This window comes from Rhipicephalus microplus, chromosome X (genome assembly GCF_043290135.1).
Source record: "Rhipicephalus microplus isolate Deutch F79 chromosome X, USDA_Rmic, whole genome shotgun sequence".
Taxonomy (NCBI): Eukaryota; Metazoa; Arthropoda; class Arachnida; order Ixodida; family Ixodidae; genus Rhipicephalus; species Rhipicephalus microplus.
Genome location: NC_134710.1, coordinates 84,626,304 through 84,643,462, shown reverse-complemented (window position 1 = coordinate 84,643,462; position 17,159 = coordinate 84,626,304). Strand labels below are relative to the sequence as shown.

Below are 17,159 nucleotides of genomic sequence, written 5' to 3'. Positions count from 1 at the left end.
ACCACTTCCGTGCTATTGGCTCAGTGGGCAAACAACACGGACGTGCAAGCGGCTCAGTGGCGAACAACATGCGCTCCGAAGCGGGAAGTCGCACGTTTGATTTCGTGCACCAGAAGGTATTTTTCAGAATTTTTTTTTTGTTGCTTTTCTATATATATATATATAGATACCTATACATATACGGGGCGTGGTGGCGGCAACTGACACCAATGGCAAACACCGGCCAAGTGTGTCCTTATAATTGATAAAAGGCTACTTATTCAATATATGCACCTTTTTTACCACTCTTTTTGCGGAGAACTGTGCTAATGTGGTTGTAGTTAATAAAAAGGCAAGTTATTCAATATGTACATCTTTTGTGCCACTCTTTGTGTGAGCAAATGTGCTAATGTAGTTGTAAATAAGAAAAATGCTACTTATTCAATGTGTGCATTTGTTGTACCACCCTTTGTTCTTCATAAGCAGGCAGGCATGCTAGGTATTGGGCATTAAACTGTAAGTATATTGCAGTTTGGACCTTGATCAGCACAGACCAGATTATAGGCAAATGCCTATTTTGTTCCTTGCATTTCTCTTGTCCCACTTTGATATATGAGCATGAATCAGAAATTATGAAGAGCTTTTAGAGTTTTTTAGTGCCTATATATGCCTGTTTTTGGTGTTTGTGCCTGAATTCTTATAAATGCCTTCTTTTTTTCAAAATGGGCACTTGTATTAGCACTATTTAACCGCAAACTGCACTCAATGCAGTTTTAGACCCTTTTAATGTTACCAGGCAACACTGACTATTCAGAACTCTATGGAGTTCAATTTTTATACATTTGTGTTTGTACATAAATAGTTTGGCATATCGCATCCGATATCATTTCCAGTTTCGGTTTCGCTTGCTCACAGTGCTAGCGTATTTAGAAAGACATATAGGTGCAAAATGTGAATGGAAGAATGACATTCCAATCAGCGTGCGTAGGCACATCTAATTGCCATATATATTATATATATTATAGGCTAATATTCGGAAAATTGTCTGCTCGTCAGAAGGTTTTCACATTTTGCAGCCTTTGTATCAGTGAAGCCTAGGTTTTGTGTAGTTTTTGAGTTCAGTCAAAAAGAAGTATTTGGCGAATACCCCAGCCCAGGATATGCGGGTATGCTTCTTAAAGTCCTGAAATCTGGTACAGCCAAAACAGGCACCTGGTTGTGGTGCAGCACAATAGCTATGCAAGCTGTACAAGACGATGTACGTTACCAAGCACACATCATAGCCAAGATGCAAATACCATGATACTGCTAAATCGAAATAGTTTAAGAGAGCTGGAACTTAATTCAAAAAAGACTTATATAAATTCTCTTATGGAGTTTTTCTGGTCATGCATTTACACAGATTGCGATGGCTGCTGATTTTTTTTTTTTATCCCTGTGGATGTAAAAATGTTGCGTGCAGCACCCTCGTTCTACAGGTCATGCATTGGTGTCTTGTCGTGTTCGCCCAAAAAATTTTTCCGCTTTGGATAACCACCCAGAGCTCGTAGAGCTTCAGCCTTAATTCGAGCCATCATTCATGCACCCACTCCAGCGAGCTAGCTCGGTGGCAGTCCGACACACAGCATCCGTTGATAATTCGAGCTGACGACACATCACTATAGTATAAATGTTGCAGATAACCTCCTTGGTCTGTTTCGGCAGCCACTTCTGTCACATTTCCCAGAGAGCCATCACAGCAAAGGAGAGCAAAGATCAAAAGAGAGAAAAATGTGACATGCACGTGGCTTTTGTTTTGTAGGTAATTTACTTCTTAATTAAGGCACTCACTGGCAAGGAATAATTTACCTCATGTGAGTTAACGCTTTCACACGCCACCTATAAAGAATTGATTGATTGATGTATGGGGTTTAGCGTCCTAAAACCCCCATATGATTACGAGAGACGTCATATTGGACGGCTCTGGAAATTTTTACTACCTGGGGTTTTTTAACGTGCACCCAAATCTGAGCACACTGGCCTACAGCATTTTCGCCTCCATCGAAAATGCAGCCGCCACAGCCCGAATTCCATCACGTGACCTGCGGTTTAGCAGCCGAGCACCTTAGCCACTAGACCAGCGCTGTGGGGCCACCTATAAATGTCTATAAATCCACCGAATTGGTACATTGTTACTTTTAGGCACTCGATGTTCTATTACAGCTAAAAGAATGTGATAAATGCAAATTTTTCGGGTATTATCGTGTTTATTTCCAACTAAATTATAATTGCATATCTGTTTATTCCGAAATCATTCAAGTCTTGTTTTTGCATAAATAGAATCAAATCTCAGGCTAGAAACGTAATGGGAAGTTGTTTTCGATTACGTCTGCTTTGAGCAAAGGAAAATTCTACTTCAGACATGGCTCGCAGGAAGCGGCATGCTGAACGACTTGTTGAATGTGGCAGTGCCTTTAGCAAAGGGATCGTACTCAACATTACACGGCAAAATGAAGTGGAATGAAGACAAATTTATTATGCAGGAGGTTCAATTACCCCAAGCTTGATGTATCTGGCTCTTTCTTTCTCACTAGTTCATACAACTATGTAACAAAAACAAGTGGTGTACACAATTGTGTACATGACAGGGGGCTAAAGAACAAAGCATTTGAGTGAGTTGGTATTTCATTGTGAATGGCATTCGAGCAGAAAAAGAAACAGGAACGCGAAAAAAGCCTCGAGACAAGTACCGACTGTCAACTGACAGTTTACTGTTGGAAGTGCATTTATATATAAAATGCCAAGAATGAAACCTAAGTGTTAAATCTTAATTAAATCAAGGTGCTGTCAAGGCTCAAAGGTAATAATGTGCGAGAGGTTGTCGAGGCCTTCGATGTTCATAAGTTCAGTGACGTGTGTGGCAAGACCATCAGTGAAGTTACATAAACTTCAAATAGATTATCTCACCGCAACCTGCAATCTTCACCATGTGTCTGCATTTTAATATATGTGTGTACTTCTGACAATAAACCAACATTTAGTTGATAGTCTGCACTTGTCTCGTGGTTTCTTCTTTTTGTGTTCACAATCTTATCAGACCCGACCAAAGCGAGGCATTCTTTCATTCTGGTCTTTTAGTGACCTGCCTATCTATTCCTATGGTGTTCTTTTCAGCCGTGCTGAAAAGAAAGGGACCCAGGAGTGCGTTGGTTAGAGGGGGGACACATGACTCACCACGCTAGAGATTATAAGGGCAGATTGTATTCTGCGGGCTGTGTGGGAAAAAGACAAATGTACGACCATGTTAAACTGTTAGCACCTTTGTTCCATTATCAGCAGTAGCATTTTCCCCCTTCCCTGTCATAGTTACAGTTCATGTGTACCTTTGCTTCGAAATTATTTGCATTTATGTAAAAATTTATTGTGCCCACATTTACAACATTATAGGCCTAAAACATATTTGCCTGCCTATTTTAGGCACCTGAAACATTTTTTCAGGCTATTTTTGGCACCTGAAATGCACTTTTTAATGCCTAAAAATTTTGCCTGTAGTGATGAGTGTCGCATAAGAGATTCTAACCTTGAATTGTTACATGCTTTGTCCACTGCAGGGATCCTGATAAATGTTAGAGAAGCTCAGGAAGTTCCCTTGGTGCCTGCTGTGCTGCCACTTATCCCTGTTTTGACAAAAGCACTGTCTCTTCCAATATTTGATCAAATCGAGATACTGTCAACAAAGGTGGCTGAGCTTCAAGTAAGCTCTCTTTATTTTTATTTTTTTTTTTTTGTTAATAGGAAAAATTCCAGAGCTTTGACAACTTTTGTGACCAAAACATGGCATGCAGACAACTGCAGTTGTCTATCTGCACCAATTGCGTCATTTTGCTACAATTTCATATCCCTGAGCTTTGCTGCACAAATTTGAGTACAGCTTGCATCAAATGTGCCAAAGTTCATTAGTTCACCTGTTTACATGGCTTCGAACCTTCTGTGGCCCAAAACTATTCTTGGTCACAACAAACACAACCAGACCTTTTGCAAAATGTCGGTGATGCTCTCCGCCCGCTCCATTTCAGGAATTTTTTTTCTTCATTATTTTATCCTAATCAATGTCTCTGCTCTGCTGCCTGTGTTTCTCATGTTGAAAGTTTAGCATGCCATCAACACGTTTATTTGTTAGAGAACAAGTAGAAAAGTGATTTTTTTTTCGTCATTCACCGGTCGCTCCTTCAGCCGTACTCCGCGTATACAGTAATGCAGCCACCACGGCAAAGCGGCAATAGCTATTTGCTATTTGCATTGCACGCTGTGAACGTCATCCCCACGAAAATGTGGATTAGGTTGTGTGAAAGTTTGTAATTTGCAAAAAAATGTAGGTGCCTCTTGACTACGCTGTGCATAGTGCGTGTCTGGCACGGTGTGCAAATGCTGCTTTCACACATCCTAGTGCTTGTTGCGCATCTTGATTGCAAAACCAACGTAATACGGTTTTGCAATCAAGAAACTGAGCCGCGTAGTCAGCCGCAAATGGAGAACAAGTGCTCTCACGTGTCCTAAACACCATTAATACAATTGGTAGTGTCTTCAATAGAAAAAAAAGGTAAAAGGAAATTCCCCGGCCAGCAAATCTTCTCAAAGGATTGCCTCTCACTTGAAAACTACGCTCACGAGCATGCTTTGTGTGGCCACTGTTTCTTTCACCACTTGCTCACTGGTGAACCTAGAGCAGCACTGCCACGGGGATTTATTGCTGTTTACAGACTACCTAACTGCGTTGGTCATTCGTTAAGTTCAAACTACAGTGTAAAATTTTTAATTAAGAAAACAAAGCGTATCTAGTCACATTGGTCCTCAGCACTTAGTGAACCCTAAAATATCTTCCCCGGACCCACTCTTAAGAGCCCTGTCAATGGTGGATCCCAGTGGTGGTAATTTTGAGGGAGGAGGGGGGTAGTTTGTTGGGTCGTTGATTTCGCCCCCTCCCCTAAAAAAACTGCAAAAAGTAAATAGTCGAGGGCATTTTTGTTTAACGACACCTCTTATTCAAAGAAACTGTATGTGCCATGCTTGCCTTGTTACTATACTTTAACGCATATTTCGTGCTTTGCAGTGAAGTCAGAATGGGACACCTTAGAGAAATAAAAAAACAAGTTGAGAGTGAACACTCCCATAGACCCCGGCAGCCCTATTGACCGTAGCGCACCTGGTGGTTGTTGAGAGCAACTGGCCTGCGCTTCCCGTTTTGGTTTCACTGGTGCAAATTTTGTATTACTTTACGCAACCGGTGTTTGGCTACGGTTAAAGTTAATGATTTCAGACCACTTTTCTCTGCCCAAATGACAAGGATTGACGTTTTCATTTAGCGATTCCCTATTTTGTCTAGCTCGAAATTATTCGTGCTAATTGAGGTCATGGCGTAATTTTTATTTTGACTACGTTATAATAGAAAAGAATGCAGGTAGTCGTAAATCACTATGGATTTATTTATCATGCTTTTTTTTTGGAACAAGTGGTCAATCTATACATCAAAGAGACAAGAGTGTCTGCAATGTTTTTATTCCAAGGCAAAATGGAGGTTGAGCATATTGTAACGGGGGAGTATTTAATGAGTTAACGCCGGTTGGGCTAACACTGCACACAGTGTGCAAGGATGCAGGACAACAGGGCAGTCCAGACACGGCCCCACAACAACATCGTCGTCTTCATCCCTTGTGCGACATTTCTGCACTCGTGCCTGAGGTACCTTTTCATACCCGTAACAATATAAAAGGCAGAAAACGGGAAGAGCATCACACAGAAATGCTTTGCCATACTGCATGTGTGGCATAATGTTCACGTCTTGCCGCTGCATACAGCTGCATACATTTTTTAGCGAACCTGGCCGTCGTCATAAGCTTCAGAAAAATGTTAAAAGTGCACAAATAAGACACCACGTACGAAACAGAAAAACGCCCCACACGAAGTGCATCGTATGTGGGAGTGTTTATGTTTCTTGCATGGTGTCTTATTTGCGCAGTTGTAACCATTTCCTGGATCAATGACCCAACTAGGTCAACAACATGTCATTCAACAAGCTCCGCTTGAAAACGTGCCTCACCTGCTGTCTCACAAAACGAAAACACCGAAGCAGCCGACGTCGATGAAACCTTCCTGCTGTATGCGTGGGCTTGTCGCATGCTGATATGGAAGGTGTTCGAATCGGCGCGAATTGTAGATGCTCTTTATGGCAGTGTGGCTTAACAAAAATAACCACGTTAGGTCTGTTGAATAAATTGTTTTTTTTTATGTAAAGACAATGCCAAATATAGGCATATAAATATTATTTTGTTAAAGCAATTTGTTAGATTGATGATAACTTTTTGTTTTTCTCACTTGCTTCCTCTGGCGTTTGGTGAGAGCACTAGTTTTTAGGTAGTCGTGACGTACTACCTCAGGCCAGATTTTACCGAGTGTCCGCCCTTGACTTTTTTTCTCTATGGTGACACCTTTTGGTGCTAACAATATGATTATTTATTGCTCTCTGGATGTTGGCTCTGTCTGCTTTGCGGCTGTGCGGCTGCATTTCCTGTATGCACATATTAATAACAATATTCCCTGAAAACTTATACAAGTTCTGCTCCAAGTGATCCTAAATTCTCTTTTGGCTGTTCTCAAGTTTGCTCTGAAGCACAGTATGTACTGCTCAAGAGCAGCTCCAAAACGTACATTTTTGCTCCAAAAATTGCTCCTAATCATAATCTGGCTGGACCACCGCTGCACCTGTTGCGGGGAATTTCGCGACTGAAGTTCTTAAGGGGAGACGCAGGTCGAAAAGTCGCGGTTTTCCGGAAAATTTTCGCTTTTTTTTTTTTTCCGGCTGTATTGGCATCTTTGGACTATAATCTATTACTTCTGAAAATATCAAGCTGAAATTCGCACGAGAAATTATCAAAAAATGCTTCCAAGTGGGCAGCGGTGACGCGAGAAATGCGCGAAAGTCGCGAAAAACAGCGAAGTTCGCGTCGTCCTGTCGCGAAAACGACGCGTTGGCCGCCATTTGCAATCGTGCACGCATGCTGCGAAGGCCGTATTCTTCATAATCCACTAGTAGCCAGTCTCGTGCCTTCACGCAGAATAAACAAAAAACGAGAAAAACAACGCGTACGTCACGCGTTTTGAATATCGCGGCACACAGCGCGAGGCCGCCATTGGACGGCGGTGCGCTCCACGCTCCTCCCCCTCCTATCTCTCCGGCAAAAGAGCGAAGCCTCGGACGTCGCGATCGAGTTTTTCTGCGTTTCTCTGCATTTTTGCGTCATGGCAAGCCCGAAGAAGTGCAGTTCAGATAATCGAAAGTTCAGAACTCGCCACAAGTATAGAGGGAAACGGCGTCGGACGCTTCGCAAAGCGACAGCGAACGACGATGTCGCCCCCGACCAACGCCCCGACGCTCCGACTTCGGATAGGCCTAACACCGTCACTAAACCCTGCGACAATGGTTGTGAAATAGCCGCTGCCGTGGAATTCGTCAGTGCATCCCAAAGGAAGATTGTATTCTTCGAGAGTGAACGTAGACCGGTAGATGCTGCTACTGCGAACATGCTGCTTTGCGAAATCGATGCGCTGACGGCACTTGTGGCGGGTGCGCAATGCCCAACTTGCCGCGAACGGAAGCTCGGCGTGCAAGAGGCAGCTGGAAAGCGCAAAGGACTTTCGGCATTCCTCGAACTGTGCTGTCAAAATTCTGATTGCCCTGAATCTGCACTTTCGTTCACGCACACGTCGAGACGTACTGCTTCGGCCGGGGACCAAGGAACGAGCGCTCGTTTTGACAGCGGCAGCTCGCGTGACAGCTTTGCTGTAAACGTGAAGGCAGTTCTGGCAGCACGCGCTATAGGCGCAGGCCACGACCAACTTTCACGATTTTGTGCGATTCTCAGTCTTCCGAGCCCGATGCATCACAAGACATTCAACGACATTTACAAGAAGCTCCATGGTGCGGCGATGACGGCAGTGAGCAAAAACTTGCACCAGGCACGAAACATCACGAAGGACGCAGTCGGCGGCAGAGATGTGCCAGTCATGTTTGATGGCACCTGGCAGAAAAGAGGTCATAAAAGCCACAATGGAGTGGGCACAGTCGTGTCCCTGGACACGGGGCTCTGCCTCGATTTTGAAGTTCTTTCGAACTACTGCCATGCTTGCAGTATACACAGGGACCTTGGGGAGGATGAAGAGATATGGCGAGCTTTTCATCTTCCAGTTTGCCAAAAAAACACTGACTGCTCATCCCATGCAATGGAACCTGCGGCAGCTGTCAATATATGGCAGAGGACCTTGTCTTATGAAACTCCACTGCGATTCACCAGCTTCCTAAGTGATGGTGACAGCAAGGCCTACACTGCAGTCTGCGAGGCAAATGTATACTGTGACACCCCCATTGACAAAGAAGAGTGCACGAACCACGTTGCAAAGCGCTTGGGAACTGCCCTACGGAAATTGCCAATGCCACTGCCACGAGGCGAAAAGCTGAAAGATGCGACAATAATAAAACTACAAACATATTACAAGATCGCCATCACGAGCAACAAGGACAGTGTCCGAAATATGTACACTGCCATATGGGCATCGTATTTTCATTGCTGCTCCAGTGATGGTGCCAGTAGCCACAACTTTTGCCCCGCAGGACCAAATTCGTGGTGCAAGCACAAGCGTGCGGAAGCACTGGGGGAGCCTGCACCACGCCACACCCCACTGTTGACGAAGGCTCAAGGATTGGCAATTATGCCTATCTACAAGCGCCTTACAGAGGAGAAACTCCTTATTCGGTGCCTTCATGGCAAGACACAGAATGCAGCCGAATCGCTGAACAGCAAGATATGGCTGCTATGTCCAAAAACAAAGTTCGCCTCCAGAACAACTGTGGAGACAGCCACTGCTCTTGCTGTACTCTGGTACAACAAAGGCCACAGGGGCTTTGAAAAAGTGCTCAAAGGCATTGGAATTCTCCCCTCACAAGATCTGGCCACACATGGTGACCACTGTGACGTCATGCGCATCAGGAAGATGAACCTGAAGCAAACTGCAGAAGCGAGGGCACACCGTCGCAACACAGCGAAGAGAGCTCGTGTTGAGGACACTGACCGCAAGAGCCGTGAAGGACCAAGCTATGGTGCAGGGGACTTCTAGACACTTGCAGTGCATTCAAGGCAAGGTACTTTTCATTGTGCCCCAATTTGATGCAAAAAGAATGATTTCCTAATAAATGCCAACTTTGCGAACTTTCAAACTTGTTTTTCTCAATTTCATTTTTTCTGACAGTTTCACGTTTTCCGGGCAGCCTTTTAGAAACTTATATTCATTGTATAGTAACGAAACTTGGCACACATATTCTTCAACACATGCAGAATGCAAATATCTACTCTAAATTGCAATGCCTACCAGCATTAGTTGTGAAAATATTAGCTTATTGTTTCAAGGAAGATTGAAAATAATAAGTCATTCAATACAATTTTTTTTTCTTGGTTCCAATATTTCTGTGACATATCTATATAGAAATTTGCACTTTTCAATCTACCAAGAGTCAAATAAGATCAGACACAGTGCTTTTACTGAAAGTTTAGTACATAAAAGAGTGCCCGCAAAAAATGTAACTTTTTGCTATTGTTTATGGCATAACTCAATAATTATAGCAGCTGCACAAAAAATGATTGCATATTTGAAATCTGCATGAAAAACTATACTAATAACAAACTTTTCAAGTCTCTATTACTAGAAATAAAAAAAAAACTTTTTCGAGGAGCGTCTCCCCTAACATGTTCTAAGAACATATCTTAATATCAAACATTATGACTGATATGCAATAGATGCGTGCTGTTTCTGACGCACCCATGTTCAGAATGTTCTGAGCTCACTATTTCTAGTAGGATATGTTTTTTCTGGCTGTGCTCTTTGTATGTAATCTGCCTTGTTTGAATATATTACCCTCCCAACATGCCATCCTCTTTCTAGGTACATGTTTATGTTTATGCATTTTAATTAATTGAACTAACCTGTAATAATAGCCACTTCGGACTCCTAAAGGACACTTAACAAGTTTTGGCGTTGCAAGCGATCAAGCACAGTGCATAGGTCGTTTGGTGGCAATAGTGTCTGCAAAAACGTCACACCTGCACAGCGCATTACACGAAAATAGCAAACTGAAAGCAGCACAGCCCCCATCTCAAAATAGGCATGCTAGGAGAGAAAGTGTGTCTTTGTGACAGGTGCATAGCTGCAAAACATGCACTCCCTTAATTGTCACTGACCATGGCCGGTTATTCATCTAGTGTGGCACACTCCTCGTAATTCATGCTCGCTCCTTGAAGCAAAAATGGTGGCTGGGCTTACTACATGAACATGGCGTGTTCGCTTGCTACCAGCAAGTGGGTGATGTGGTTGCAGCTAAGTAAAAGGCTACTTATTCAATACTTGCGAACACTAGCGGGAAAAAAAAGAAATGGAAAGAGTGACACTTTGGCAGTGATGCTCTTTCGGTTGGAGGCATGGTGATAGTGCAGGTTGATTTCTCTTAACTCATGAGAAAGATTCCTTTGGTAAAATCCCCCCTAGATGGCTTCTTATAGCGTCCAGTGTGTGTTTCATTGGGCTAGTTGATCACAGATTGTAAAAGGCAAAAACAGTGCTAATAAATGTCGTGATGTGGTTGTAGGTAAGAAAAAGACTATTTATTCAATAGTATACCGTATTTACTCGTGTAATGAACCCTTTTTTTTTTTTTTTTTTTTTTCAAATAAGTTGGCGCTAATTCGGGGGGATGGCTCATTATGCGGGAGAAAAAAGAAAGTCGTAAGAGTTATAACAGCAAAAATTTCGTGTGATAGCTTTGCTAGTTTTGGCCTGTCCAATGCGTGAAAAATCTTTTTTTGTGGCCTGAAGCTCTTGCTGCTTCCTCCCGTAACGGAAATGCGCAGATTGATGCCGAAGTGTTGTCCAGCTGCTTGATTCCCATGCTACAGCGCATGCTGTTTGTAACCAGCCGCGTAGCTAGCGTACCCGCCAAACACACCCTGCGCAGCAGGTGTCTCAACTAAATTTACAACGGCAAACCTGACAAAAAGGAAATGCAGAGTCGGATGGCGGCGCACAAACGTTGCAGTAGACGTTGCGGGTGCACGACGTGCCGTCAGTGCAGTGGTTACGCTTTGCATGGCCTCCGAGATGGCGTGTGTGCGGCATAGAAACATGCCGCATGCCCGCCATTTCAGAGGCCACACGCTTTGTTTTTGCTTTGTTTTTGTGTCGCTGTGCTTGTATGGCACTATCAGCAAAAAGGTTCCTCTTGCATTCGACAGATGGCAATTTGCCGCAAAAGGCGCAACTTTCAAATTTTGGTTAACACTGTCTGCGCTGGTGGTGCTCACAACTTTTTAGCATGGTTGCGAAACTATGTTTTGAATTTTATTGTGTTGTTATTTTGTGATACAATGGCTTGATTTAATGTTGCTTTGATCGTCAACGGCACTGGCTATCGTATCAAAATAAAATGAACAGATACATTTAAACAAGTATTTTTTTTCTTTTTTAATACGGTATACTTGTAGAGTAAATACGATGTACTTGTGGATGCAAGTATTGGATAAGTACGAGAAGTGTTAGTCAATCCTAGTGCTGTGTGTTTCTTCGTGGGTCTCTTTTGCGCGGTGTTTACCGTTTACAACTTTTAGTGTATAAACCAAAATTTCTAATGTGGCCTGGTGAGGGCTGTTAGTTGTGGCAGTGTGTAGGGAACTAGCGCTGGAGTTTCTACGGCCACCCTGGCAGTCAAAGCATGCACTTCTCAGCCGCTCCCACAGACGAGAGTGGTGGCTAGTAGAGGCGTTGCGGTTGTGCATTGCCATAACAAAACCAAAGAGTGCTTGCGGTTCAAGTTCAACACTATGTAGAAAGGAGAAGGACGTATCCATCAACGTTTTTCCTTCTTAATTATTTCAATCAGAGAGGAGGCAACGTTGCATTCAAGCGGTCAGGAGAGCAAAGTATGTTCGGTTCTCACTCTCCTGTTTAGTGGTGTCGGGCTGGTTTCTAAACCAAATGGCGTACGTCTCCTATATTTATTTGATACTGAAGATGGCCACCAGTGGAAGCTAGGGCTAAACTTTCGAATTTAAATGCCATTTCATCAGAAATAAAACAAGTGTATTAAGCAGCATATGGCATGCGTAATATTTCTTTATCTCGTCAACTGAGTGTTGAGTAGTGCACTTTTTGTTTTCATACATCCATCAATTTGACCACCACCACCAAACTCGTGCCACCGCGTGAAGTGAATTATACAATATGCAAGTAGTCTATACATTATTTGCCAACAGTTACATACTATAAACGAAAGCTGGCTTGTCTACAAGATTTGTGCGGGGGCACGTTCGCCTATGCCTCTGAACTGTTAAAGGGCCTCTAAACCACCCAATGGTCGAAATTTAGTTGAGGTAAGGAAGTTGTGCTCGAGTTTACAATGAACACGTAACCGTGAGAATTTTTCGAAACTGTGCCGTTATAGCGGAGTTACACGTGTTTGATGATCGAAACGTGACGATCGCTTCTTTCCGATGCTACTCTCTTCCAAAATCACTTGGCCCCTCCTCGCTGAGTCAGCTGAGTGCCCTTCCTCATCTCGCATGGCATACGTAACTGCTGACGCGCTGTTCGAGGCAGTATCTACTTCCGGTTGCCGCGATCCACCACTCCGGCGACCCAGCTCGCCGTCAACTGTGTTGTGTGTGTCATCTGGGTGCACTGATCGTTGTCTAACCGCTGTTGCTGTCGTGCCGGTCCGTGCCCCTACAAATCGAGCCGGTATGGACCCTGTTTTGATTTACGGGCCGCAAATGTCGATTCGCAAGCTGTAACACGACCAAGAACAGCAAGTTGCGCGTGAACAGCTTTTTGCAGAGTGACCTGAAGTCGTCAGTTGTCGTTCGGCCAGTCGCAAGCATCGAAAGTGGGAACGTCATCGAGTTTCACTGGTGATGTCACACATGTCAGTGGCGGGAATGGCGGCGACCGGAAAGGAGAAGCTATTGTTTTTTTGTTTGTTTTTTTCGAAATGGTGGCGCTCCCGCTACCTGTAGTGCTGCAGTGTGTGGCATCATTGATCGCGACGGCATTCTACACACGATGCGCTTGTTTACTTGAAATGTTTGGGAAAATATCGGAGGGAGTTTAGGGGCCCTTTAAAAGATACTCTTGCGGTGAATACTCGATGCTGAGATGCCTCAGTTTGACTTAATTTGTGCTAAAGACAGGGTTCTTGACAGGGTTAAAAGACAGTATTCTGGAGTCAGCCGATGCGGTAAGCTTATTTTTCGGTGGCTGCCATGGCTACATTGGAATATATGCCTTGATAGAGAAGTATCAAATGTCTTCGATTTTCACTCGTCATTTAGTTCGCCTAATGCGCAGTTTGTTTTTCCGCCTGCCTGTGACGGCTTAAAATAAAGCTGTCTGTTAAACATCGATAATTGCTAGGCTTTCATATGCCAAACAACATATCATTTTTAGGCACGCTATAGTATGGGTATCAAGATTAATTGTGACCGTTTGGGGTTCTGCGATGCACACATATGTCTTGGCTCACGGTTGTTCTTTGTATATCACCCCCATAAAAGTGCGGCCGCCATAGTCGGGAATCTATCTCGCGCCCTCAAGCATAGCAGCGCGACACCACACGTGTTATGCTACCACGGTGGTTTGCTTGATCAACGTCCTCATGCACACATATCGCAAACAGGGCGTACATAAGATGCCAGAAAAAAAAAATTGACGCAGCTACCACTACCTCTGTTTTTGTTTTGTTTTACTACAGATATGGGCAGCTTGGTATCGTCGCTGCACAAACTCATCAATGGGGACATGTCAGCCTGCACTAGCTTAACTCAAAATCTAGCATGCAACCAGAAAATGAGGACGAGGGAGTCGCTATCACGGCACAACACTGTCCCTTCGATGGCATATGCATAGATGCATTCCCCTTGCAGGGCTTCTCTCCATCTTTTAGTACTTTTTGTGTGAGAGTAGCCTTTGGGCAAAGTTATTTCTCTGAACCATGGTGCAGTATTACTGACGCAATCTCTTTTTGAGCTCTCACCGCGGTACACTGCAGCCGATCGTCTGGGCGCGAGTGGCTGAGTTGTGTTGCAACTCTCTACCAGGTGCTCTTTTTCGGCGCGCCACCTATTCAGCGCTGGTTACCCATACAGTGTACTGGGAGTGTGGGAACACACAAAAGACAGAAAAGGGCCATACAACACAGGCTTTCGTCCTGTGTGGCTCTTCTTTGTTTTTTGTGTGTTCCCACGCTCCCAGTCCGCTGAATGAATATGGACTACCAACTAGCCCATCTTTCTATCCTGTTACAGTGTATACAGTGTTAGACGTAGCGATTGAAAAAGTAATTATTTAGTGGTTAACTTGTGTTATTTGATTCTAATAAGCCTGAAAGCACCCAATCAATGTGTGTACACTTTTTTCCACAAAGGGCAGTTGTGTGGCTCCAGCAAGAGACAGGCTGCTGTAGTGAATTTTCGCAGGTGCACTTTCGAAAATGATAGCAGGACATTACTGTGGCTCCTAAGAGTACTATATAGGTGCCACTAGGCGAATTGTCCAAGTTGCCAAAAAAAAAACTTGGTCTATTTGCATGTGTAAGTTGAAACAACTGGGGCCTTGAACTTGTCACATAGCCATGATGCCTCACTGTTACTCATACACATTGATCTATAGTCCGTTATGGGAAGTTGGAAAGGTATGCGTAATGAAATCTTTATCAGCTTTTCTTGGGCACACCTAGTGCTTTGGAGCTCGTTAAAAAAGTCACAATTTTGCCAAAAGGGCGAAGCAACAAATTTGATAGCAACATATTCGTATGTTTTACGAAGCAAGGCTAGCATGTTTAGGAGCAGTATTAATTGTAGTAAACATGCGCTTGATAAGTAACCAAGTTTTCTGCTGTGTGACCACAGTAGATGACCACAACATGGTTCGTGCAAAGTGACGACGTTGATATGTGAAGTGAGGCTGGCAGTCTACTCATTTAGATCCAATCTCACGTAACTCTACAAAACGCTGATGTAAGAAAACACAGCCGCTCCAGGTAGACTTTTGGCACCGTTTTTTTTTTTTTTTTCCCCTCGTGTTGAGAGAGCTCTCGCCTGCTGTGGGGGCACAAGGCGCCCGCTGATCGTTGCCGCGACAGCGCGGCGACCATAAGTGCTCTCCCCCTTCCTTGGTCGCTGGCGAGATAAGCGCATGCGCAGACTCGCCCGACCAGAAAAGCGAGGTTCGCTCCACAAAAAGAGGAGGCTAGGGCATCCTTCCTCATATATATATGTGACGCTATGATGTATGAGCCAGGCGACCTGGCCTGGCTCATACCCCATGTTTATTCTACTGTCACTTCTTCCTCCTCTACTTCTCCTAACCATCCCTGCCTTCTTACATCACAGGATTCCACCTCCCCCCGAAAGAATGCGCAAGCTACAAACTATGAAGCGTGAACAAGTGGTGTCTCATCATAGGAAAAAATATCACAAAATAGAGCAGTTCCATGTAACATGGCAGTTCCACGCACTTGCACAAAAACATTCACAGGGAAGGCAGTCCAGTGAGATCTAGGAGACCTCAGGTGGGCGAGGTTGGCTGTTGCGTTCTGGAGAGCATAACCATGCATTCGACGTGGAAAATGATGATGACACAGCCTGGATAGTAGCGAAAAACGAACAAAGTTGCGAGTCCTTGTAGCGTTGGAAGGTTGGATGTCTAATGCGTTGAATTCTGAGTCGTGGCTGCGACAGACGCTTTGCTTCTAAAATGCGTGCTTCTTGACGAATTGTGATGGCGTGATGCCTGCGGGCTGGCGGTATGCAAGAAGTGCTTCCGCATCTTTCTTGGCGTTTTCCGTGGTGTTGCGGTCTGTGTAACTGCAGGCGCAGGGAGCGTCTCTGGCGACTTTCCTTTGTGCGAGAAAATTTGACGTCTTGGAATACTTTTTGGGTTAGAGATCTTATTTTCTGCTGTTCTTCAATTGGTGAGTGTGCTTCCATTGAATTTCGTGTTCATCGATGCCTTCGTTGTAGTCTATTTGTTGTCGCATGAGGTTGCGCACTTGGCTATGCTTGCTTTGCTGATGCCGCTCAGGAGATGGCTGTAGTGGCAAGCCTTCCGGAATGGGACATTCATTTACTTTGAGGTTTGACGCGCCCTGTAGACAGCTGATGCATGGTGATCAAGTTTCTTGCTTATCGGGCGTGGTTGGTGGTGCGCCATCATTGCTAGCCTGCTCTTCAGAGGCTTCTGTGACGTGGTTGATTACGGGCGCTTCTGAAAGACAACTGTGTACGAGGTTTGATGTAAGATTTGCTTCTGAATTGGTTCGATTCTTGGATTGGTGACCACTGCATGAGGGTACCACATGTGACGTCGCATCACCAGGTTGAAATGGCGAAATGGAATTTTGGAAAGTCTGCGGTGCCGTGGAAATAAACTCTTGCGACAAAAGACATTCAGAGTTGACAGATAGTTCATTAGGGGCTTCTTCTTCGCGGCTCACTATGAGTGGCTCTTGCGCCTGGTAGCATGCGACGTTCGATGCGTCTGAGCCTTCTGTATTTGGAGTTTCTGGTGGCTGCGCACTGGACAGCAACATTGCAACAGGGGTAGTTCGGTAAGGTTTGAGTTGTGAATGGCCCTCTTTCTGTGCAACTAACGATGCGAGCTGTTCTGGCGCATGAATCTGGGTGGTAAGTCCAGGGCTTGGCGTAGCATCGTCCGAGCTCCGCAGGTCTATCCCGACCATTGTGAGCGTGCTAGATGTGAGATGGACATTGTGAGTCACGAAAGAGCCAAGTGATGGACAACCAGGAGGGGGGCCAAGTCTGCGAGATGGGGAGTAAGCTGCTCCAATGCGTGAAGACTGATTTTCACTTTTTGAGTCAACTTGGCGTTGTTTGGTATTTTCCCCATGTGTCAGCTGGTCTACCATGAACAAGGCGTCCTTATGACACAAATAGTGACCGTTAGGAGCCTTTGAAGAGCTGCGTCGTAGAAAACCAGGTGGTGGACCATGTATGCGAGACGAAGCATGAAAGGCATCAGTAGGGTGAGCGACGTCTTGTGTCGTATGTTGGTGCCACGACTTTGGAAATGCCGACTTTCGTGCACAAGGG

At 44.5% G+C, this 17,159-nt stretch overlaps 1 protein-coding gene across 2 annotated transcripts in view; it reads left to right on the top strand.

Moving 5' to 3' along the window:
* Positions 1-17,159, top strand: part of LOC119176181 (HEAT repeat-containing protein 3) — a 90,249-nt gene that overhangs the window by 40,088 nt on the left and 33,002 nt on the right. For both annotated transcript variants that reach the window (XM_037427342.2, XM_075877244.1), the window contains one exon: positions 3,570-3,712. In XM_037427342.2, coding sequence (XP_037283239.2) covers positions 3,570-3,712 — 143 coding nt within the window. The remainder of the gene's footprint in view (positions 1-3,569; positions 3,713-17,159) is intronic.